General features: G+C 43.0%; 1 protein-coding gene and 1 pseudogene across 1 annotated transcript; both read left to right on the top strand.

Annotated features, from left to right (window-relative positions):
- The window catches only part of LOC124027831, a 53,258-nt pseudogene that overhangs the window by 5,282 nt on the left and 23,152 nt on the right, over positions 1-24,824 (top strand).
- Positions 13,265-15,995, top strand: LOC124027815 (kinesin-like protein KIF3A). The gene has a single exon (XM_046340095.1). It carries the CDS (start codon positions 13,416-13,418, stop codon positions 15,504-15,506), a length of 2,091 nt encoding a protein of 696 aa, XP_046196051.1. The 5' UTR covers positions 13,265-13,415; the 3' UTR covers positions 15,507-15,995.

The raw sequence follows: 24,824 nt of genomic DNA, 5'->3' as shown, positions 1-24,824 counted from the left end.
AAAAAAAAGTATTTAGTCAGCCACCAATTGTGCAAGTTCTCCCACTAAAAAGATGAGAGAGGCCTGTAATTTTCATCATAGCTACACTTCAACTATGACAGACAAAATTAGGAAAAAAATCCAGAAAATCACATTGTAGGATTTTTAATGAATTTATTTGCAAATTATGGTCGAAAATAAGTATTTGGTCAATAACAAAAGTTTATCTCAATACTTTGTTATATACCCTTTGTTGGCAATGACCGAAGTCAAATGTTTTCTGTAAGTCTTCACAAGGTTTTCAAACACTGTTGCTTGTATTTTGGCCCATTCCTCCATGTTTTGGGGCTTTTGCTGGGAAACACAGACTTTCAACTCCCTCCAAAGATTTTCTATGGGGTTGAGATCTGGAGACTGGCTAGGCCACTCCAGGACCTTGAAATGCTTCTTACGAAGCCACTCCTTTGTTGCCCGGGCAGTGTGTTTGGGATCATTGTCATGCTGAAAGAGCCAGCCACGTTTCATCTTCAATGTCCTTGCTGATGGAAAGAGGTTTTCACTCAAAATCTCACGATACATGGCCCCATTCATTCTTTCCTTTACACGGATCAGTCGTTCTGGTCCCTTTGCAGAAAAACAGCCCCAAAGCATGATGTTTCCACCCCCATGCTTCACAGTAGGTATGGTGTTCTTTGGATGCAACTCAGCATTCTTTGTCCTCCAAACACGACGAGTTGAGTTTTTACCAAAAAGTTATATTTTGGTTTGATCTGATCTGATCCTATCCTAGGCTGTAATTGAAAATAAGAATTTGTTCTTAACTTACTTGCCTAGTTAAATAAATAACGAAAGACATGAAAACTGTCTCCAACATTGTGTTTAGTTAGCTATGTATAAAACTTTCATATTGGCAGTAAGGTCATTGAGAATATAACAATATACAATAGTTTAGGAGGATAAGGGATACATATAGTGAAGGATCATGAATGTTAAAGATTTGTTCACAGTAGGGATTCTGAAAGAAGGGGATTAGAACCCCAAAGTAATAGCGGTAAGAAAGATCATGAAGGTCATTTCAGATTCAGGTTTTGGGAGGTAATAACTTTATGGAAACCACTATTCACACTATGTGGATTATAAACATGTACAGACATCGAGAACCATCACATCAATAAGGTGTACAGGGATGAATGGCTATTCAATGTACAACAGTAGTCTTCTGTCACAAGCAATACGTATTTAATATGTTTACATACATCCATGACTGAATGGTTTCACAAACTACTTTAAAGCTTTTATAAGTAAGTTGTAACAGGCCTCATTCAGCTGTCGGAATTAATCTAGAGACACCAAAACATCAATGTTTAGAGAAGCTTGGAGATTAAATCACAAGTAAGGGGCAAAGAGCTGATTTACCTAACTATGTACATACCAAAGGAAATTCCAGAGCTAGCAATCCCTGAGACTGTGTAGGATAACTCCGACTCGTACGTCTAATGGTTATTGTAGATGTTAGCTACAGAGGGAGCTAACAGTACGTCAAAGAGCTTTATAAAGGTAAAGAGAGCAATGAATGGACCTACATGACCTCAAAGAGGGTCAGCCTACTTTCTGATAGAGAATGCAGGGATGTGTACTGAACCTGTACCCATAATAAAACAAAGGGCTCTATGGTCAAATGCATCTAAAGGCTTTAATGAAGTGCCAGCTGCATTCATATAGATGATTTCGCCATAGTCCAGGTCCAGTAAGAACATCACTTGAATGATCTGCTTTGTACTATTAAGCAAGAGGCCTGACACATTTCTATATAAGAAGACATTTTTTATATTCAGCTTCTTAATGAACTAACTCATCAATATGTTTTTTAAATGTCAGCTTAACACCTATACATATACAACATACGAGGCACATACACTTCAAGCATTAGAATAATTATTCTACACTCTAGAAAACAACATATACTTAGTTTTCCATGTATTCAATAATAATTTAAGGTAAATAAAGGTTTTCTGCAAAATAATGACAGCATACTGTAATTCAGATAGAGCATGATCAGCAGGGCGGGCAATAGAGTACACAACTGTATTGTCTGCATACAGGTGCAGGTAAAACTTTGTCATTATTATATTTATATATTTCTGACAAAACAATATTATTAATGTATACAATGTAGTTGTTTATTAGACATTCTAACATATAACACAGTATCTAGATACAAAAAACAGTATATACAACATTTGAACAACAATTTCGATCCCCTCGGGTTACGGGGTATTTGACATGACGAGACATTGGCATATTTTAGTATTTATTTTTAATTTTTTTATTGACCCTTTTATCATACGAAAGTATATTTTTAGAGTTGAGGGAAATATTGCTTATGTTAAACTGTAGAGAACAAGAACCTTTGGTGAATCAAAGAGTCACTGATGTTTTATACACATTACTACACATATCTAGAAGGCTCGTTCTGACAATAAACAAGAAGTTTTAACATTTCAAACGAGGATGTCAAGACAGGTCCGCACTGTAGTACTACACTATTACACTGTTATATACTACTAATGTTCTAGTATCTACGATGTTAAGTAATATCTATAGGGGGGAACACGTACAAGATATAACACATTCCCCACAGCATCTAAGGATGCATACACTGACACTGACATTGTATTATGTTCTCTGACAATAGCATAAGTAAATGCTAAGTATGTGTACATTAAATAGCATAAGTATGTGTACAATTTTGTTTAAAAGTTCAGAATATGTCTCTTGTGAATTTTGAGATGGGGTACATATACTATGTTTTTCAATTTCTTACGCATTTTTAATCAAATTTGTGAGTTGTAGACATATTTTGATTTAGTTCAGCATTGAGTCGTTTTTTTTACATGTAGATCTTCACAACCTAATACATATACAACTTTTTTCATTCCCCCATGGCTATATAAACCCAACTCTAGGTTTAATTTGTGTTATAATAATGATCCAAAGTTTTAAAAAATCAACAAACAAAAAAATCAATGGTTTTCTATGGGATTCCCTTATTAATAGAAACCTGGTTGCAGTTCCTAAGGCTTCCACTAGATGTCAACAGTCTTTAGAAATTGTTCAATGTTTTTCTTTTGAGAAATAAAGAAGTGGTGCTGTTCATTGTAAGTGTCACTCCAGGTGGACTCTACTGTTTTGGTGCGTGTGAACTGGAGCGAGCTTCACATTGTTTTTATCCGGTGTTAGAAACAGTTTATTCCGTCTTAAATTTTTTAGATTATTTACATTTTAGGGTACCTGAGGTTGGATTAGGAACGTTGTTTGAAATGTTTGGACCAGCCTTTGGAAGCTTGGTGCATGTACAAATAAAAATAACACAATTCAACCATTGATGGATGGTGACAAAAATAATGACATTGCCAGCAGCCATGTTAAGGTTTTCAAAGTTTTATTGGTGGAGTTTATGGGATTTGCGTGTGGCTGTGTATTATACGATGCCTGCATAGGAAAGAGGATCTGATCATGCCTATTAGTATTCTATATCAATTCTTGATCCAAAAAGACACACAACTGTTATGGGGTTAATTCCACATCTGCTTGCATTGCTTGGTAGTGTATTAGCAATATGCATTATGCAAGCAGATGTGGAATTAACCCCATAACAGTTGTGTGTCTTTTTGGATCAAGAATTGAACATAAATAATACAATTTAAGTAAAGTATAAAATAAACAGTATTATCCTAAATTGAGTCATGAATAAAAAAATGTGTTATCACATCAACATCATCAAAATCTTTCAGAATGTACCTGTTTTCCGTATAGAATTACATGTATACAGATTATATTACAACTTTTTGTGTTTGCCTAAATGATTGTTCTTCCGTAAATAGGAAACTCAAAAGTCTGTTTGTCCGAGAAACATTAACTAGATAGTTGTTTTATGTTTGTGAAACCTTGAAATGTACAAAATGAGAAGTGATTTTGTAACACTAGTTTTGAATGGGTAATTGTATCGAATATACATCATTGTATGTTTTAATTAGCGCTCATATAAACTGTCTTCATCACTGCCCACTGTAAACCCATTCTTGTAAATTGGAGCTACTGTACATGATTGTCTGGGGCTGCTGTACAGATTTGAGCACTTGACAAGAAGTTGACATGTCTGGGTAAGTCTCACCTGTAATATAATAATAATAAAGATTATGATAATAATAATAATATTGTTATATTATTTTTAGAATAATACAAATCTGTCAATCAACCAAATGCATTTCTTAAAAGCCCTTTTTGCATCAGCAGTTGTCACAAAGTGTTTTACAGATACCCAGTCTACAAATATAAGACCCAGCAATGCATATGCCGATGCACAGCATCTAGGAAACACTCCCTAGAAGTCATGAACCTAGGATTAAAACTAGAGAGGAACCATGCTCCATGGGTTGTGCTGAGTGGACATTTAAGAGTACATGTGCCCCTTATTGTTAGGTTCTATTACATAAAGTTATCACAGATACACACTATGTACCACATTATATTAATATTTTGCCTAAAAAGTGGATGTCATTATCTTTCATAACTGTTGCAATACAAAACATTAAACGTTGTTAAATATTGGTTACTTTGGTGTAATATTACACAATTAAATAATAGATCACCACTCACACACACATACATGGCTTCATCGTTGTTCACAGTATATTATCATAGTTTGTCATAGTTTCTAATCATAGTTTCTAATCGTACTTTCTAGTCTGAGTGGTTTTGATATAATAAGAGGATCAAATAGAACCTAAGAGGGCAGAAGCTATTGTCTACAAACAGTATGGATAAAAACAATGGCTAGTGCTCAATGGATAAATAGCCTTCATTAAAAAAACATGTCAATGAAAACAATTAAGACAAATCATTCTTAAATAATATATATCTTTATACAAATATTCAACACACCTTCAAAAAGCTCCATGAGGGAGGGAGGATTCCCAGATGATCTTTTAGCTGTTCTGTCTTCATGCTGTTCTGGGCTGATGGTTGTTGGAGAGGGGAGGGGCACTGGAGTGAGCTGGGACCTTTTATGGCCCTGCCTCTGGGAGCCTGTTCGCTTGGGACATGATGAGAGAGTGAAAGAGGTCCTACCTGTAAGATATTTTGTGCTACAAACATACGTCTATTTGAAGAGTTTTTGACCATTCAGGGATCTACTATCAAACAGGCATGAAATCATTTTTTTAATGTCTACTCTAAAGAATGTGAATTTGGTCATAAAAATACTTGTTGACAAGTTATATGCATGAAAATAAATATGCTTAAAATATGTGACATTTTAGAGACATTTTTGGATACTATTAAGGGCCTCTTAGGCCTTGTTATGCATAAATGTCTATAAAGATATGTTGGTATAAGATATCTGCTCTATTTTTGGGTCCCATGTTGACCAGATGTTGGGGAATCACTGGTGGGGAATATTTGTCATGCAGGTGAAAGAGGACCCAAAAGCGACTTGGCGAAAACAGAGTCTTTAATCCAGTAAAGTAAATACAAACAAAAAACACAACTTTCACTCGAAATGACGAGGACAAACTGGAGACTCGATCTTGAACAGCAGGTGAACAGCAGGTTGCCTCGGGAAGGCACTTGAACCAGACAGACTCAGACACCTGCTCACCACGCAGCATCTGAGGAAAACACGACACGACAGGGCGATACACAAACACAGCACGGTGAATTCTAGACAAGGAACCGACAGGACAGGAACGGAACACAAAGGAAGAAATAGGGACTCTAATCAGGGGAAAGGATCGGGAACAGGTGTGGGAAGACTAAATGATTGATTAGGGGAATAGGAACAGCTGGGAGCAGTAACGGAACGATAGAGAGAAGAGAGAGCGAGAGAGTGAGAGAGGGAGGGGGAGAGAGAGGGATAGAAAGAGGGAAAGAACCTAATAAGACCAGCAGAGGGAAACGAATAGAATGGGAAGCACAGGGACAAGACAAGATAATAAATGACAAAACATGACAATATTGCCCAACTGAGCATCTCAGTGTACATCTTAATAAACACACTAGGCGTTTTGTTATATTTCAGTCTTCTGTGATGTATTTAAAGTAATGGGTTGCAAACTCAAAAATGAATACATTTAAACTATATCTGACATGTTACTGGTTACTGGTGTCTTCTTTTTTAAGTCCATAACCATGTGTGTGATGTGTATACTTTTGTTTTCTAAGTAGATTTGTTTAAGACTACCATGAAACGCTCTGTTTGCCCCTTATATAAACAACCCAGAGCATTAAAAGGTAATTAAAGGGGGTAAAATGAATCTGTTTAAGTCATAAGTACAATTACCCTTTCAAAAACAGGATGGCTTGATTGAATGAGACAGCCACCACAGGTGACAGTCCCAAGGGACATCCTCTGGGGGAGAAAAATCAACATTTGTTATGGGGTACCACTATGTACATATAGTAACCTACTGTGTTGTTATGAGGTACCAGTATGTACATATAGTAACCTACTGTGTAAGGTCTGTAAACGTTTGTTGACCATTCACAAGGATAGTCTTTTTTGTAGGTCAGAGGTTAGACAGGTTTAAAAACCATTGGTTCCTACAAGCATACCCACACGAGAGAGAGAGAGAGAGAGAGAGAGAGAGAGAGAGAGAGAGAGAGAGAGAGAGAGAGAGAGAGAGAGAGAGAGAGAGAGAGAGAGAGAGAGAGAGATACCATTCATGGTTAGAGACATTTAAAATGTTTATAAAACATACATATTATTTTTAAACAATACGACACTTTATTACCCCTTAACATGTTTTTTAACTGTATTCTTGTAAAATAAGGCATTTTGCTCCTTGATCAGGATTATCTCTCTGTGTGTCAACTCACAGCTCGTGACACCTACCATACACCTACCATGCACCTACCATACACCTACCATGCGGACGGACGGACGCACGCACGCACGCACGCACGCACGCACGCACGCACGCACGCACGCACGCACGCACACACACACACACACACACACACACACACACACACACACACACACACACACACACACACACACAGACAGAGGGCAAGAGGAAGAACTGTCATTCACTGAAGGTAAATACATTTTTCTTTTTAAAACCCTTGTATTTTCTTCTAAAATGTTCATACGTAAATTCCATTTATATCCTTTAAATGTTTACATGTATAATTACTCTTTAATTCCTTTCTTAGAAAATAATGTTATCAGCATGTTTCTCTGCTTGTAACCGAACGACCTCCCACACACAACCCCATGTTGGGGGGTGACAGAGGTCCTTAGCTCCCCCCCGGACGCTACAGATCCTTGTCAACACACACACACAGAGAGCGAGAGAGAGAGAGACAGCTATTTCATTCATTGTAGTTAAATCACAATACACCTAAAATTGGTCTAGGTGCCATGTTTTATTTCTTTCTTCTTTGGAGTCTTCAGTGGTTTATCTCTCTCGAGGTTTCTTGTCGCTCGTAGTGTTCACAGCTCTTTACTTATACTGACCAATGCACAACCCCCCCAGAAATGACTGTTTCATATACATTATCATAAACAGCAGAGACTCACTACTCTACTCTTTAAAATGTTCAACAAGGTCACTACACATCAATCATCTTTAATGCAAAAACATGCTTTACCATAAACAGATGCACTATCAGGATACATAAGCACTTACTTGATAGTGTGAGAACGGAAGAACAGGATGTACATATATGGGCATAACCACATGACACATAAAATAGGTCATCAATCATCTTTGAACACAAACTGTCTACTGTATTCTCTCTGTGGTTGTTGTCCTGGCCACACACGGCCAAGTCTCTGACCTCTTCTCTATAGGCTGCCTCGTCGTTGTCTGTGATCAGGCCTACCACTGTGAGCCATGACCAGCCTTTCAAAGCACTTCATGGCTACAGACGTGAGTGCTACGAGTCGGTAGTCATTTAGGCAGGTTACCTTAGTGTTCTTGGGCACAGGGACTATGGTGGTCTGCTTGAAACATGTTGGTATTACAGACTCAGACAGGGAAAGGTTGAAAATATCAGTGAAAATACTTGCCAGTTGGTCAACGCATGCTCAGAGTACCCATCCTGGTAATCCGTCTGGCCCTGCGGCCTTGACCTGTTTAAAGGTCTTACACACATCAACTATGGAGAAGGTGATCACACAGTGGTCCTGAACAGCTGAGGCTCTCATGCATGTTTCAGTGTTTCAGCGGCTGTGCTTCCCTTTGTAGTCTGTAATAATTTGCAAGCCCTGCCACATCCGATGAGCGTTGAAGCCGGTATAGTACGATTCGATCTTAGTCCCGTGTTGACACTTTGCCTGTTTGATGGTTCGTCGGAGGACATAGCGGGATTTCTTATAAGCTTCTGGGTTAGAGTCCCGCTCCTTGAAAGTGGCAGCTCTACCATTTAGCTCAGAGCGAATGTTGCCTCTAATCCATGGCTTCTGGTTGGGGTATGTACGTACAGTCACTGTGGGGACGACATCATCAATGCACTTATTGATGAAGCCAGTGACTGATGTGGTGTACTCCTCAATGCCACCTGAAGAATCCCGGACCATACTCCAGTCTGTGCTCGCAAAACAGTCCTGTAGCTTAGCATCTGCTTCATCTGAACACTTTTTTTATTGACTGTCAATGGTGCTTCCTGCTTTAGTTTATGCTTGTAAGCAGGAATCACGAGGATAGAATTATGGTCAGATTTGCCAAATGGAGTGTGAGGGAGAGCTTTATACCCGTCTCTGTGTGTGGAGTAAAGGTGGTCTAGAGTTTTTTTCTTCTCTGGTTGCACATTTAACATACTGATAGAAATGAGGTAAAACAGATTTCAGTTTGCCTGCATCAAAGTCCCCAGCCACTAGGAGAGCTGCCTCTGGAAGAGCGTTTCCTGTTTGCTTATGGCCGTGTACAGCTCATTGAGTGCGGTCTTAGTACCAGCATCGGTCTGCGATGGTATATAGTCAGATACAAAAAATATAGATGTAAACTCTCTTGGTAAATAGTGTGGTCTACAGCTTATCATGAAATACTCTACCTCAAGTGAGCATAATCTCGATACTTCCTTAGATTTCATGCACCAGCTATTGTTTACAAATATGCATAGGCTGCCACCCCTTGTCTTACCAGACGCCACTGTTCTGTCCTGGTCAAATAAATTAAAGCTGTATGTTAATCATGTCGTTATTCAGCCATGACTCTGTGGAACATAAGATATTACAGTTTTTAATGTCCCGTTGGTAGGATATACGTGCTCGTAGTTCGTCTATTTTATTATTGATTGATTGTAAGTTGACTAGTAGGACCGATGGTAAAGGTAGATTACCCTCTCTGCGATGGATCCTTACAAGGCACCCGGACCGTCGTCCACGATACCTCCGTCTTTTCCTCCTGTGAATTACGGGGATCAGGGCCTTATCGGGTGTCTGGAGTAAATCCTTCCCGTCCGACTCATTGAAGAAGAAGATTTCCTCCAGTGCGGGGTGAGTAATCGTTGCATATCAATAAGTTCTGTTTGGTCATAAGACACGGTGGCAGAAACATTATGAACAAAATAAGTTACAAATAGCGTCCATCTCCTTCGGCGCCATTATTATCTAGGTGGGTGAGGGAGGTGTGGATTTCGTCATCTATGGCTCTGTTGGGGCAAATTGGAGCTGGTCTTGGGTGTCTGGGTTGATGGAGTTGATTTGTGCCTTAACCAGTCTCTCAAAGTACTTCATGATTTCAGATGTGAGTGCTACAGGCCGGTAGTCATTGTGGCATGAAGCCTTAGAAATCTTGGGAACAGGATTGATGATGGTCATCTTAAAACGTGGAGATTACAGACTGCGACAAGGAGAGGTTGAAAATTACCATGATTATGCCTGCCTGATATTCAAATCAAATGTTATTGGTCACATACACGTGTTTAGCAGATATTATTGTGGTGGTTGTAGCGAAAATGCTTGTTTCTAGCTCCGACAGCGCAGTAATATCTAACAAGATATATCTAACAATTTCACAACATATACCCAATACACACAAATCTGAGAAAAGGAATGATGAATTAAGAATATATAAGTATATGGATAAGCAATGTCAGAGCGGCATAGACTAAGATACAGTAGAATAGACTGCAGTTTTTAAACTCAGCAAAAAAAGAAACGTCCCTTTATCAGGACCTTGTCTTTCAAAGATAGGGTCCCTGCTCATCTACGTGAATGTGCCTTAGGCATGCTGCAAGAAGGCATGAGGACTGCAGATGTGGACAGGGCAATAAGTTGCAATGTCCGTAATGTGAAACCCCTAAGACAGCACCACAGGGAGACAGGACGGTCAGCTGATCATCCTCGCAGTGGCAGACCACGTGTAACAACACCTGCACAGGATCGGTACATCCGAAAATCACACCTGCGAGACAGGTACAGGATGGCAACAACAACTGCTCGAGTAACAACAGGAACGCACAATCCCTCCATCAGTGCTCAGACTGTCCGCAATAGGCTGAGCGAGGCTGGACTGAGGGCTTGTAGGCCTGTTGTAAGGCAGGTCCTCACCAGACATCACCGGCAACAGCGTCGCCTATGGGCACAAACCCCCCGTCGCTGGACCAGACAGGACTGGCAAAAGTGCTCTAAACTGATGAGTCGCAGTTTTGTCTCACCAGAGGTGATGGTCGGATTCACGTTTATAGTCGAAGGAATGAGGTTTACACCGAGGCCTGTACTCTGGAGCAGGATTGATTTGGAGGTGCAGGGTCCGTCATGGTCTGGGGCGATGTGTCACAGCATCATCGGACTGTGCTTGTTATCATTACAGGCAATCTCATCGCTGTGTGTTAGAGGGAAGATATCCTCCTCCCTCATATGGTACCCTTCCTGCAGGCACATCCTGTCAGTGATGGAAGCCAGTAGCTATGGAGCGAACACTCACACCGATGCCCACTCACTGACATAATCTTGCTCGCTTCTAAACCAGCATTGGCCAGTTTCTGGACTGTCATTGTCCTGATGCTGTGATTTGTGTATGTAGTTCTTCCTGCTGCCCTGCAGATCTTAGGTAGAAGTTCTGCCAGATAGTTCATGCCCATTTGCTCTGACGTACCAGATCGGGCGTTCTCCGGGCATTTCGATAGATATTTCTCCAGTGATGCCACCGGGCATAGTGGCTTCCCTGGCTGCTTGAACATGAATCCACTCTTGTACCCCCTGCCCCTCTTCCGTAGGTCCAGATGATTCTTTGTGGCCTGTTATAATATTGTTTTCCAATAGCCTAATTACGAGTTCAAATTATGAACAACAAACCTTAGAACGCTCTCATCTGTTTTTACGAGGAATGAGTTAGAGTTTAGTTGTCTGTTCCCCTCTTTTCCTCTTCGACCCAGATGTTACCGGAGGTCAAACCACACCTTCTCGACCAGACCCCATGGTGTACCGGGATTCAGAGCCTGGGAGTTTTGGAGCGGGGCCATGTCCTTCTCGGTGATGGGAGGGTGGCTGTTTGATATATTTTCCTTTCCTTCTTAGCTGTTTGATGTTGCCCAGAAATACATGATTCGAAGTGGTAAATTCAGTGTCCTTCATAAGGCATCAGCTGCGACCGATGGGTGTGTAATTTAGAAACTGGTTGAGCCCACTCCGGAGTGCCAGGTAGCTACTTATGTACTGCTCCACCTTCCCATTTTGTTAATTTCCATTAAAATGTTGGAGAAGGATGTTAAACTTTTCCTTAGTGACAGTTTTGAAGTCAACAACGTTTTTCTTCTCTGCTAGCCAGCCCTCGAAGCAACGGACAGCCCAGTTTGTATTCTTATGTGGGTTTTTTTCCGTTGTGTCTTTTCTCTAGGTCATTCAATGCAGTTTCCCACAAATCTGCATGCCTGGGTATTACTGCCATCTCTTTTTATTCATCCATAGTTATGCCGCCAAAAAGATCAGAAGAAATCTTCCATTCATCCATTTTAGTTTTCGCAACAAAGTATCGATTTAGCCAGTCAACTGACAAAAAGTTGTCTATGTTGTTCAATTTCCTGTCTGACTCGTTTATTTGGGACGATGGAGATCGCAATACAATATTGAAAAGGTCGGAGAGACAGACAGCAGGGTTTATACAAATCTCTGCTGTTGAAAACCAAATGCTAATCTAAAAGAAATGGTAGATAATGTCTAGATACTTTTTATAGTAGAGATTAAGTTTATACCTTTCCTGGCAGGGTTGATGAGACAGTGCGTTGCGCATTGAGATGGACATAAATGGGCATTTCAACGTCATAGATTTAGCCGGTGGTAACTTGTGAAATAGACACAGGCTGGAATGCGGTTTTACCCAATCAGCATTCAGGATTAGTCCCACCGGTTGTAAAAAGGTCAATATACTAATGTCAATGTAGCCTTTCAAGGTAAGTACAATTGTGTTTAGTTATAACATGCTTCTCTTGTATAGTTGGGGAGTTGGCGAACCCATTCAGGCTTTTCTGATGTGATCTAATGTTTTGATCATCTAGTATGCTTGCCTTACAAGCATTCAGTCATTTTAATTTCATTGTATTAAGGTTTTACTTAACTCCTGTGTTTCTAGGCTTTCTCGTTCACCTATTCAGTTTGTTTACATTGTGTTTCAGTGACTGAAAATATTTTTGGTTATTTGTTTACTGCATTCGTTTGTAACGACCCAGTAAACAGTAAATGTTCCGAGGCTACACGTTTTTGGGGGTCTTCACTTCAATTTTAAAAGTTTTGAGCGTCATTTATGCCCAGCAAACGTTCAACGTTGCGCACACGTAGTTTTTTGGTCTTGGTTGTAAGTTGTCTCAGTGTCAAACTAGACAAAATGCATTTTTGTTTCTCTTACTTTGCAATGCAAAAGGAAAAATCTAATTGCTATACTACAATGTTTGTAGAAGCTCCCTGTAATTTGTGCACAAGGGGAATGTGTTTCATTGTCATCTATTGTTCCTGTACAACTTCTACATTATGGGGCGGTTTCCCAGATATAGATGAAGCCTGTATGATAAATGCAAAATTACACATTTTACTATAACACAAATTGAAATGTAACCTGCTAAAATTGCATTCCAACAATCTTTGCTTTCACAAACACCTAAAAAGCTAGTTTGGAGATCATTTTAGTTACTAAATACAGTACAAATGTACTGAAAACAAATTATCAATTTATTTCATAGAACATGTTAGAATTGCAAACGTAATGTGTTCATTTGTGTGACATTTCCTGTATCAAATCCTGGGATTCATGATGAGACCACACCCTGTTGCAGATTATGTGTCCAGACGTGACAACAAACGTTATCAGCATTGGAGAAAATGGGCACAGCATTGGCATCTAAATCATTTTGAAAAGATAAAAACTTCCATCAAACCATCAAAACGCGTTTGCTTTTGTCTCATATGATTTAATAATCAAAACTGAAGTCTTAAAATGCCGAGCAACAAGATGGACAAATCTGACAAGCCGGAGGTCATGGACAACGTCAAAGTGGTTGTGCGATGTCGACCGCTGAACCAGAAGGAGAGGAGTATGGGCCACAAGCAGGCCGTCAGTGTGGATGAGAACCGTGGGACCATAACCGTCAACAAATTAGAGACCAACCACGAACCCCCCAAGACCTTCACATTTGACACGGTGTTCGGACCAGACAGCAAACAGCTGGACGTTTACAATCTGACAGCCCGCCCCATCATAGACTCAGTATTAGAGGGTTACAATGGGACCATCTTCGCGTACGGACAGACAGGGACAGGGAAGACGTTCACCATGGAGGGAGTGAGGGCAGTGCCAGAGCTCCGAGGAATAATCCCCAACTCCTTCGCTCATGTGTTCGGCCACATCGCCAAAGCAGAGGGCGACACCCGGTTCTTAGTTCGCGTCTCTTATCTGGAGATTTACAATGAAGAAGTGAGGGACCTGCTGGGGAAGGACCAGATGCAGAGGCTAGAGGTGAAGGAGAGGCCAGATGTGGGTGTTTACATCAAGGACCTGTCTGGTTATGTGGTGAACAACGCTGATGACATGGACCGGATTATGACAATGGGGCACAAGAACCGCTCGGTTGGCTCCACCAACATGAATGAACACAGCTCTCGCTCTCATGCCATCTTCACCATCACCATCGAGTGCAGCGAGAAGGGTGTGGATGGGGACCAGCACGTACGCATGGGAAAACTCCACTTAGTGGATCTGGCGGGTTCTGAGCGTCAGGGGAAGACAGGAGCGACGGGCCAGCGTCTGAAAGAGGCCACTAAGATCAACCTGTCTTTGTCCACGCTGGGTAACGTCATCTCCACTCTGGTGGACGGGAAGAGCACCCACGTCCCCTACAGGAACTCCAAACTCACCCGCCTGCTGCAGGACTCACTGGGGGGAAACTCCAAGACCATGATGTGTGCGAACATCGGCCCAGCGGACTACAACTACGACGAGACCATCAGCACGCTGCGTTACGCCAACCGGGCCAAGAACATCAAGAACAAAGCCCGGATCAATGAAGACCCCAAGGATGCCCTGCTACGGCAGTTCCAGAAGGAGATCGAAGAGCTTAGGAAGAAACTCCAAGAAGGGGAAGAGATCTCCGGGTCGGAGGGCAGTGGATCAGAAGAGATGGATGAAGGAGATGATGAGGGACGAAGGAAGCGGAGAGGGAAGAAGAAGAAGGTTTCTCCTGACAAGATGGTGGAGATGCAGGCGAAGATCGAGGAGGAGAGGAAGGAGCTAGAAGCCACGCTGGACATGGAGGAGGAGGAGAGGAACAAGGCCAGGGCAGAACTGGAGAAGAGAGAGAAGGATCTCCTCAAAGCGCAGCAGGAGCATCACCTGCTGCTGGAGAAGCTGTCAGCCCTGGAGAAGAAGGTGATCGTAGGAGGGGTGGACCTCCTGGCCAAGGCTGAGGAGCAGGAGAAACTACTGCAGGAGTCTAACAATGAGCTAGAGGAGAGACGCAGGAGGGCTGAGCTGCTCCGCAGAGAGCTAGAGGAGAAGGAGGCGGAGCGCCTGGACATGGAAGAGAAGTACTCCAGTCTGCAGGAGGAGGCTCAGGGGAAGACCAAGAAGCTGAAGAAAGTCTGGACCATGCTGATGGCTGCCAAGTCAGAGATGGCCGACCTGCAGCAGGAACATCACCGGGAGATCGAGGGCCTGCTGGAGAATATCCGCCACCTCAGCAGAGAGCTACGACTGCAGATGCTCATCATAGACAGCTTCATCCCACAGGAATACCAGGAGATGATTGAGAACTATGTACAGTGGAATGAGGACATTGGGGAATGGCAGCTGAAGTGTGTAGCGTACACTGGTAACAACATGAGAAAACAGACCCCCGTGCCGGACAAGAAAGAAAAAGATCCGTTTGAGGTGGACCTGTCTCATGTGTACTTAGCCTACACAGAGGAGAGTATGAGACAGTCACTGATGAAGCTGGAGAGGCCCAGGACCTCCAAGAGTAGTAGGCCCAAGACTGGACGAAGGAAAAGATCAGCGAAGCCTGAGGCTGTGATGGAATCCCTGCTGCAGTGAGAGAGCCAATCAGGGCTGGAGCCCCATGTACTGCAATGAATCTACACTACTTTACCTTAGAATGAACAACAGCAGTCAGTCAGTGAATCTACACTACTTTACCTTAGGATGAACAACAGTCAGTCAATGAATCTACACTACTTTACTTTAGAATGAACAACAGTCAGTCAATGAATCTACACTACTTTACTTTAGAATGAACAACAGTCAGTCAATGAATCTACACTACTTTACCTTAGAATGAACAACAGCAGTCAGTCAATGAATCTACACTACTTTACTTTAGAATGAACAACAGTCAGTCAATGAATCTACACTACTTTACTTTAGAATGAACAACAGTCAGTCAATGAATCTACACTACTTTACCTTAGAATGAACAACAGCAGTCAGTCAATGAATCTACACTACTTTACCTTAGAATGAACAACAGTCTGTCAATGAATCTACACTACTTTACCTTAGAATGAACAACAGCAGTCAGTCAACTGGTCCTTTCGCTGCCTCCAGCTTAGCCTTGGGGCGGCAATACTCTCCAGCTTGTAAATATGATGTAAATATATCACTAGCCACTTTAAACAATGCTACCTTATATAATGTTACTTACCCTACATTATTCATCTCATATGCATATGTATATACTGTACTCTACAACATCGACTGCATCCTTATGTAACACATGTATCACTAGCCACTTTAACTATGCCACTTTGTTTACTTTGTCTACACACTCATCTCATATGTATATACTGTACTCGATACCATCTACTGTATGCTGCTCTGTACCATCACTCATTCATATATCCTTATGTACATGTTCCTTATCCCCTTACACTGTGTATAAGACAGTAGTTTTTTTTGGAATTGTTAGTTAGATTACTTGTTGGTTATCACTGCATTGTCGGAACTAGAAGCACAAGCATTTCGCTACACTCGCATTAACATCTGCTAACCATGTGTATGTGACAAATAAAATTTGATTTGATTTGATTTGATGGTCCCTTGCCGTCCAGAATCTCCTCCCATGTCCAGGAGTCCTGCAATCGCTGCTGCTGCCCGTTACCACGCTGCTTGATCCCTTCCTGGTGGGTGATTCTGTAGCGTTCTTCGTCGGGCGAAAGAGAGGAGGACCAAAATGCAGCGTGATGATTATCCAGAACAACATATGTTCACCTTGTCACTCCGGGCATTTCGGTTACTGGCCCAACACTCTAACCACTAGGCTACCTGCCTCCCCTAATGGTCTGTATATGTTGTGTAACTGTTGCAAATGATGTGAAATACAGTACATATACAACATATGTGGAACTAACATCTATCTGACCTCAAAATGATGATGTCTGTACTGTGAACAATCTTTTCAGATCTACAATGAGAAAAGGTGGCAGTTCAGCCTGGTGTAGAATTCTCACATATGAGAAGGTGGCGTTAGACATTGAGAAGCTACTGGGTAAGAAATACAAAGCACTCAATGTAAGTAAGACATTTGACCTCTATTATTTCAAAAAATATTTAGGGGCAGTTTCCCAGATTAAACTTTACCAACCGGCCAAAAGATGAAGCTATTATTCCTTTTACATCATTTGTCATCTCACGTTTGACTATAATATATTCAGCCAGCAATACACTAATTTCCCCCATGGACCGGCTCATACGTAAAACATCCACCATTCAGGCTGCAAAGGCCTCAGTTTCCTCCTTAACTCGATTGAATGACTCATCGTGGGGAAAAAATGAAAAACTATGCTTACTGTTTCAATAAAACACAAGTATCATTCTCAAATTTCCGGACATCCGCGTTAGTCTGTTAACCACTGGATGAACACGCACTGCATCAGGAAATAGCATAATTGTGTTTTATTAAGACAGTACACATATTTAGCTGTTTATTTGTCACTGACGAGCCATTCACTGAATTGTTGTCAAAGTAGGCTATTATTTCTACATTTTGTGACAGGCCTTGTCTGTACTAAATCTTATTGAGAGAGGTTACCTACATTTTGAACTAGTCTCTGAATACTTTTTTGCATTTTTACATTGACAACAATTCTTACTTCTTTAACAATCACATAACCTACTTTATGTGGGTTTTGAAATACTTTCTGAATATTGTCATCTGGTCACATTTTGGAGAATTGTTTTATTTATATTTAAATCATATTTATAAGTATAATACATTTTTAGTCATTTAGTCCAATTTAAATACTTTGGGGTTTTTTGTTGAGTTGAGTGTTAATTGTTTTTTGATAGTGTGTCTACACAATGGAAGACACAATTAGTGTTAGTCCTATTGACATTTTACTTTTAATTGTACCTTTACTTAACTAGGCAAGTCAGTTAAGAACATATTCATATTTTCAATGACGGCCTAGGAACAGTGGGTTAACTGCCTGTTCAGCGGCAGAACGACAGATTTGTACCTTGTCAGCTCGGGGGTTTGAACTTGCAACCTTCCGGTTACTAGTCCAACACTCTAACCACTAGGCTACCCTGCCGCCCCATGAATGTGATGTCATATTAAAGAAGAGGTTGTGTAATTATCATTTGTGCTTTGTTTTGAGCTATGTCTGTTTGTTTGAAATGTGTGAGAAATTTAGCTTTATCTTGAAAATTCTCAGTAATCTACAGCATCATGCTATTGCCAGAACAGCTTCAAATGCTTCTTGGCATACAGTGTATCCTACAAGTGTTTGGAACTCTATTGGAAGAACGCAACACAATTCTTCTATGAGAAATTGAATTATTTGGTGTTTTGTTGAAACAATACTAAATACTATAGACTAAAGTCTGGAAAAACATGACTGTGAAAACTAGTATTTACAGTTAGCTATAGTATAATTACATTTACATTTACATTTAAGTCATTTAGCAGACGCTCTTATCCAGAGCGACTTACAAATTGGTGCATTCACCTTATGACATCCAGTGGAACAGCCACTTTACAATAGTGCATCTAAATATTTTAAGGGGGGTGAGAAGGATTACTTTATCCTATCCTAAGTATTCCTTAAAGAGGTGGGGTTTCAGGTGTCTCCGGAAGGTGGTGATTGACTCCGCTGTCCTGGCTTCGTGAGGGAGTTTGTTCCACCATTGGGGAGCCAGAGCAGCGAACAGTTTTGACTGGGCTGAGCGGGAACTGTACTTCCTCAGTGGTAGGGAGACGAGCAGGCCAGAGGTGGATGAACGCAGTGCCCTTATTTGGGTGTAGGGCCTGATCAGAGCCTGGAGGTACTGAGGTGCCGTTCCCCTCACAGCTCCGTAGGCAAGCACCATGGTCTTGTAGCGTATGCGAGCTTCAACTGGAAGCCAGTGGAGAGAGCGGAGGAGCGGGGTGACGTGAGAGAACTTGGGAAGGTTGAACACTAGACGGGCTGCGGCGTTCTGGATGAGTTGTAGGGGTTTAATGGCACAGGCAGGGAGCCCAGCCAACAGCGAGTTGCAGTAATCCAGACGGGAGATGACAAGTGCCTGGATTAGGACCTGAGCCGCTTCCTGTGTGAGGCAGGGTCGTACTCTGCGGATGTTGTAGAGCATGAACCTACAGGAACGGGCCACCGCCTTGATGTTAGTTGAGAACGACAGGGTGTTGTCCAGGATCACGCCAAGGTTCTTAGCGCTCTGGGAGGAGGACACAATGGAGTTGTCAACCGTGATGGCGAGATCATGGAACGGGCAGTCCTTCCCCGGGAGGAAGAGCAGCTCCGTCTTGCCGAAGTTCAGCTTGAGGTGGTGATCCGTCATCCACACTGATATGTCTGCCAGACATGCAGAGATGCGATTCGCCACTTGATCTAGGCCTCCATTACCATAGTAAAAGACGCTACAAGCTTGGCACACCTGTATTTGAGGAAGGCTTGATCACCCTTTAGCTGGCCACCTTTGATGAGGGTGTTTAGTGATTAAAGGCCGAAACACCCACTGATTCGAAGGCACACTACTGAGGATGTGTCCCAAAAATTGACATCTTACCCCAGTCTAAGAAATAAACCTCCCATGCCACTCTGTCAACATCACGGCAAATCTCATGCGAGTGCATTCCATCTATTGGCACAATGGACAGTTTTTAACATCTCGTCCCGTGTTTTATGATTCTGATTATCTGGACCAGTCCAGTGACTGCTGTGAAAGGACAGCTGACAACATAGGAAAGTCTGTGTGACAGCTTGGAGAGACAGCTGACCGGAGGGAATAGACCCCACTGGGGCTGTCATGGGTTAGCTACCCATGTTGGCAGTCTCCGACGCTGTTTCAGTATGTTGGAGACACCCACTAAGTGCTACTGAAAGTCAACAAAGGAACATACCCCTAGAGCCTGCGAGAGCTGGGGCGCAAGATGGCTCAACGACTGATCACACGGTTACGGACCCAGGAACGGAAACGACTACGAGTAGGAACACAGCACATGAGACAACCATAACAGCAGCAGGACACACACTTCAGGTGTGCAGCTGTGGTTGGGAGAGAGTAACATCGGCAAGGGGGTTAAGGATCAATCAAGGGAGGAAAAGGTGCTTGTTAGAGAAGCAGAGACAGGGACCTCGCATTGACCAGTACTTCTTACGAAGCAGCCAGTCAAATCAGTCGAATGAAGCACAGCGACGGGACGCAAACCAAAGTTCGCAGAGCATCAGCACCCCTGTAACTGAGGAGGATAACACAAGCACAGAAATGCCGGTGGATGAACTCACCCAACCACAGAGACCTCTAAAAGAGGAAAAGATCAAAGGGCACAGACCGAGTGTGAAGTGGCCCAAAGCCGTTGAAAAGAGAGAGTGGGAAACAATCAACAATGACCTGACAAAAATCTTGGAACAACAGGTAGGAAAAGCAGAGAAAAAGCTTGAAAGGATGGGAGACATTATCTACCACTACGGAGAAGAGCGCTTTGGCGTAAACGAAAGGAGAAGTGGCAAGACACCTCCCGCGCCAGCCAAATCTAGGAGACAGCAGGAGATCGAGATACTTGTCAGAGAGAGAAGGCAGCTGAGGAAGCAGTGGAAGAAGGCCTCTGATGCAGAGAGAGAAGGTCTCATGCTACTCCAAGCAGACATTAAATGTCGGCTGGCAACCTTGCGAAGAGCGGAAAACTTAAGGAAACTTCGTAGGAAGAAGGAACACTCAAGAACACGGTTCTATAAAAACCCCTTTAAGTTTGTCAAAGATCTCTTCGCAAAGGAAAAGTGCGGAATCCTAAAAACTACAAAGCCTGAACTGGAAGAACATCTGGAAAAGGTCCACCAGGACATGAAAAGGCATGAGCAGATAATCATCCCACATGACATCCCACCTATTCAACCACCAGAATTCAATCTGGACACTGACCCTCCAAAATGGAGGGAAGTAGAGAACGTTGTCCGAAGAGCAAGAGCGGCCTCGGCTCCTGGGCCTAATGGAGTACCATACAAGCTCTACAAGAACGCCCCGGATGTTCTACGCTTTCTTTGGAGGCTCATGAGGATAGTGTGGCAGAAGGAAATAATACCAAAGGCATGGCGAAGGGCTGGTGGTGTGCTAATCCCGAAAGAGAAGGATGCGACATACATCAGTCAATTCCGACCAATCTCCCTTCTCAACGTCGAAGGGAAGATCTTTTTCAGTATAATAGCACAGAGGCTGTCCACTTATCTGGAAAGGAACAAGTACATTGATACATCTGTACAGAAAGCAGGCATTCCTGGTTTCTCTGGTTGCCTGGAACATACTAGTATGATTTGGCACCAGATCCAAACAGCTAAGAAGGACAAGAGAGACCTCTATGTCATCTTCCTCGACTTGGCCAATGCCTTTGGCTCAGTTCCCCATGAACTCCTCTGGGAATCCTTCAACATTTTCCACGTACCAGAACCCATCACTACACTGGTAAAGGCCTATTTCCAAGACCTGCAATTGTGTTTCACAACACCTGACTTCACAACAACATGGCAGCGCTTGGAAGTAGGCATAATGGCAGGCTGTACAATTTCTCCCCTGGCCTTCACTATGGCCATGGAAGTCATCATCAGGGCATCGAGATGGGTGGTCGGTGGTGAGAGAACTAAGGAAGGGCTCCGTCTCCCACCTATCCGAGCATACATGGATGACATGACTACACTGACCACCACTGCAGCATGCACCAGGCGGCTACTTGCAAAACTGCAGGATAACATCAAGTGGGCACGGATGAAAATCAAGCCAAGCAAATCTCGAAGCATCTCCATAGTCAAGGGACAGCTTAAAGATGTGAGGTTCTGCATTGGAGATGACCCGATACCAACGGTGTCTGAGCAACCCATCAAGAGCCTGGGTAGATGGTACAACGAAAGCCTCCGGGATAAAGATCAAGTGCAGCAAGTAAGGCAGGACATCGCCGACGGTCTTGAGAACATCAACAAGACCCTACTGCCTGGGAGGCTCAAGCTCTGGTGCCTACAGTTTGGACTTCTCCCCGGGTAATGTGGCCACTCACCGTCTATGAGGTCCCAATAACAACAGTGGAGAAGATGGAGCGAACCATTACCTCATACGTGAAGAAATGGCTGGGTGTCCCACGATGCCTGAGTAACATCGGCCTCTATGGCAAAGGGGTCCTTGAACTACCTCTTACAAGTCTAACGGAGGAGTACAAGTGCTCTAAAGTAAGACTTCAGATGACATTGAAGGACTCCAAAGACCAGACCATTAGCAAGGCTGCACCTCCCCTACAAACTGGACGGAAATGGACATCATCCAATGCTGTGCAGCAAGCAACATCAGCCCTGAGACACCAAGACATTGTGGGGAATATCCAGCATGGAAGAGGAGGCTTTGGCCTGGCAGCAAGCAAACCAACGTTCCATAAGGCAACAACATCTGAACGCAGGAAGCTGGTGGTCGAGGAGGTGCGAAGACAGGAGGAGACTGCAAGAAGTGCAAAGGCTGTCTCTCTTGCTAAACAAGGGCAATGGACGCGGTGGGAAGGCCTGGAGAGGAGAAAGATCAACTGGAGTGAGCTTTGGCAAATGGAGGCAAGCAACATCAGCTTCATCATAAGAGCTGTTTATGATGTGCTTCCATCACCAAAAAATCTACATCAATGGTATGGCGAGGACTCGACCTGCCCCCTCTGCCCAGCTCCAGCGACTCTCAGGCATATAATGACAGGTTGCAAGACCAGCCTCTCACAAGGCCGCTACACCTGGAGGCACAATCAGGTCCTCAAGAGCCTGGCTGCAGCACTTGAGACCAAGAGGAGTGCAACCAATTCATTACCTCCAAAAACAAGCAATCCCGTCAAAACAACAACATTCATCCGGGAGGGACAGAAAAGGCCCAAGTATCCTCCTACAAAGCCAGAAACTGGACACCTAGCTATGGCCCGGGACTGGAAGATGCTTGTCGATATTGGCCAGCAACTCATTTTTCCACCTGAGATTGCTTCTACCAACCTTAGGCCAGACATGGTACTCTGGTCCCCTTCACGAAAGGCTGTGTACATCATAGAGCTCACAGTCCCGTGGGAAAACTCTGTTGAAGAGGCCTACGAACGTAAGAAACTGCGTTACACAGAGTTGGCAGCAGACGCAACTCAGCGTGGCTGGAATGCAAAAGTCTGGCCAGTTGAAGTGGGATGCAGAGGATTCGTGGCTTCTTCCATCATCAGGTTGCTGAAAGAACTTGGAATCCATGGACAGGCTCTGCGGCAGACCGTCAGAGCAGTTTCTCAAGCAGCTGAAAGAGGTAGCCAGTGGATCTGGATCAAACGGAAGGACCCTTGCTGGGCTATAACTTCATGACCCCTCACCCCCACCTGAGAACTCAATTCAGATCCCTCCAACTTGAGGAGGGCATATGAGGTATGCGGTCAGCTGTATGGCTGGCTCAGAGAAGAGGACGCCCCTGCCTTGCACAGTCCTGTGGGACATCTTAATTGGGCATGGGACACAAGCTAAGGCTTGATCACCCTTTAGCTGGCCACCTTTGATGAGGGTTTTTAGTGATTAAAGGCCGAAACACCCACTGATTCGAAGGCACACTACTGAGGATGTGTCCCAAAAATTGACATCTTACCCCAGTCTAAGAAATAAACCTCCCATGCCACTCTGTCAACATCACGGCAAATCTCATGCGAGTGCATTCCATCTATTGGCACAATGGACAGTTTTTAACATCTCGTCCCGTGTTTTATGATTCCTCCATTTCTTCTCTGCAGACCCACTCAAGCCCTGTCAGCTTGGATGGGGAGCGTCGCTGCACAGCTATTTTCAGGTCTGTCCAGAGATGTTCAATCAAATTAAAGTCCGGGCTCTGGCTGGGCCAATCAAGGACATTAAGAGACTGAAGCCCTTCCTGCATTGTCTTGGCTGTTTGCTTAGGGTCGTTGTCCTGTTGGAAGTTGAACTTTTGCCCAAGTCTGAGGTCCTGAGCGCTCTGGAGCAGTCCCTGATGCTGAAAAACATCCTCACAGCATGATGCTGTCACGACAATGCTTCACCGTAGGGATGGTGCAAGGTTTCCTCCAGATGTGACACTTGGCATTCAGGCCAAAGAGTTCAATCTTGGTTTCATCAGACCATAGAATCTTGTTTTTCATAGTCTGAGAGTCCTTTAGGTGCCTTTTGGCAAACTCCAAGTGGGCTGGAATGGTTTCCATCTGGCCACTCTACCATAAAGGCCTGATTGATGGTGCTTCCCTTCTGGAAGGTTCTCACATTTTCACAGAGGAATTCTGGAGCTCTGTCAGAGTGACCATCAGGTTCTTGGTCTACTCCCTGACCAAAGCCCTTCTCTCCTGGTTGCTCAGTTAGGCCGTTCGGCCAGCTCTAGGAAGAGTGTTGGTGGTTCCAAACATCTTCCATTTATGAATGATGGAGGCCACTGCGTTCTTGGTACCCTTCCCTGGATCCGTGCCTTCGAAACAATCCTGTCTCGGAGCTCTACGGACAATTCCTTCGACCTCATGTTTTGGTTTTTGCTCTGACATTTACTGTCAACTGTGGGACCTTATATAGACAGCTGTGTGCCTTTCCAAATCATGTCCAATCAGTTGAATTTACCACAGGTGGACTCCAATCAAGTTGTAGAGATTCATGGAAACAGGATGCACCTGAGCTCAATTTCGAGTCTCATAGCAAAGGGTCTGAATACTTATGTAAATAAGGTATTTCTGTGTTTTATTTTTAATACATTTTCAAAATGTCTAAAAACCTGTTTTCGCTTTGTCATTATGAGTTATTGTCTGTAGATTGACAAGGATTTTTATTTAATACATTTTAAAATAAGGCTGTAATGTAGCAACTTGTGGATAAAGGGAAGGGGTCTGAATACTTTCTGAATGCATTGTACATGTTCTCCCTACGCTTC

Source organism: Oncorhynchus gorbuscha, linkage group LG03, assembly GCF_021184085.1.
Source record: "Oncorhynchus gorbuscha isolate QuinsamMale2020 ecotype Even-year linkage group LG03, OgorEven_v1.0, whole genome shotgun sequence".
Lineage (NCBI taxonomy): Eukaryota > Metazoa > Chordata > Actinopteri > Salmoniformes > Salmonidae > Oncorhynchus > Oncorhynchus gorbuscha.
Note: the sequence above shows the minus strand (reverse complement) of the source record. Positions and strands in the feature narration are given on the sequence as shown.

Excerpts from the sequence above, each read along its gene's own strand:
- LOC124027815 (XM_046340095.1), top strand. The coding sequence starts at position 13,416 with ATGCCGAGCAACAAGATGGACAAATCTGACAAGCCGGAGGTCATGGAC.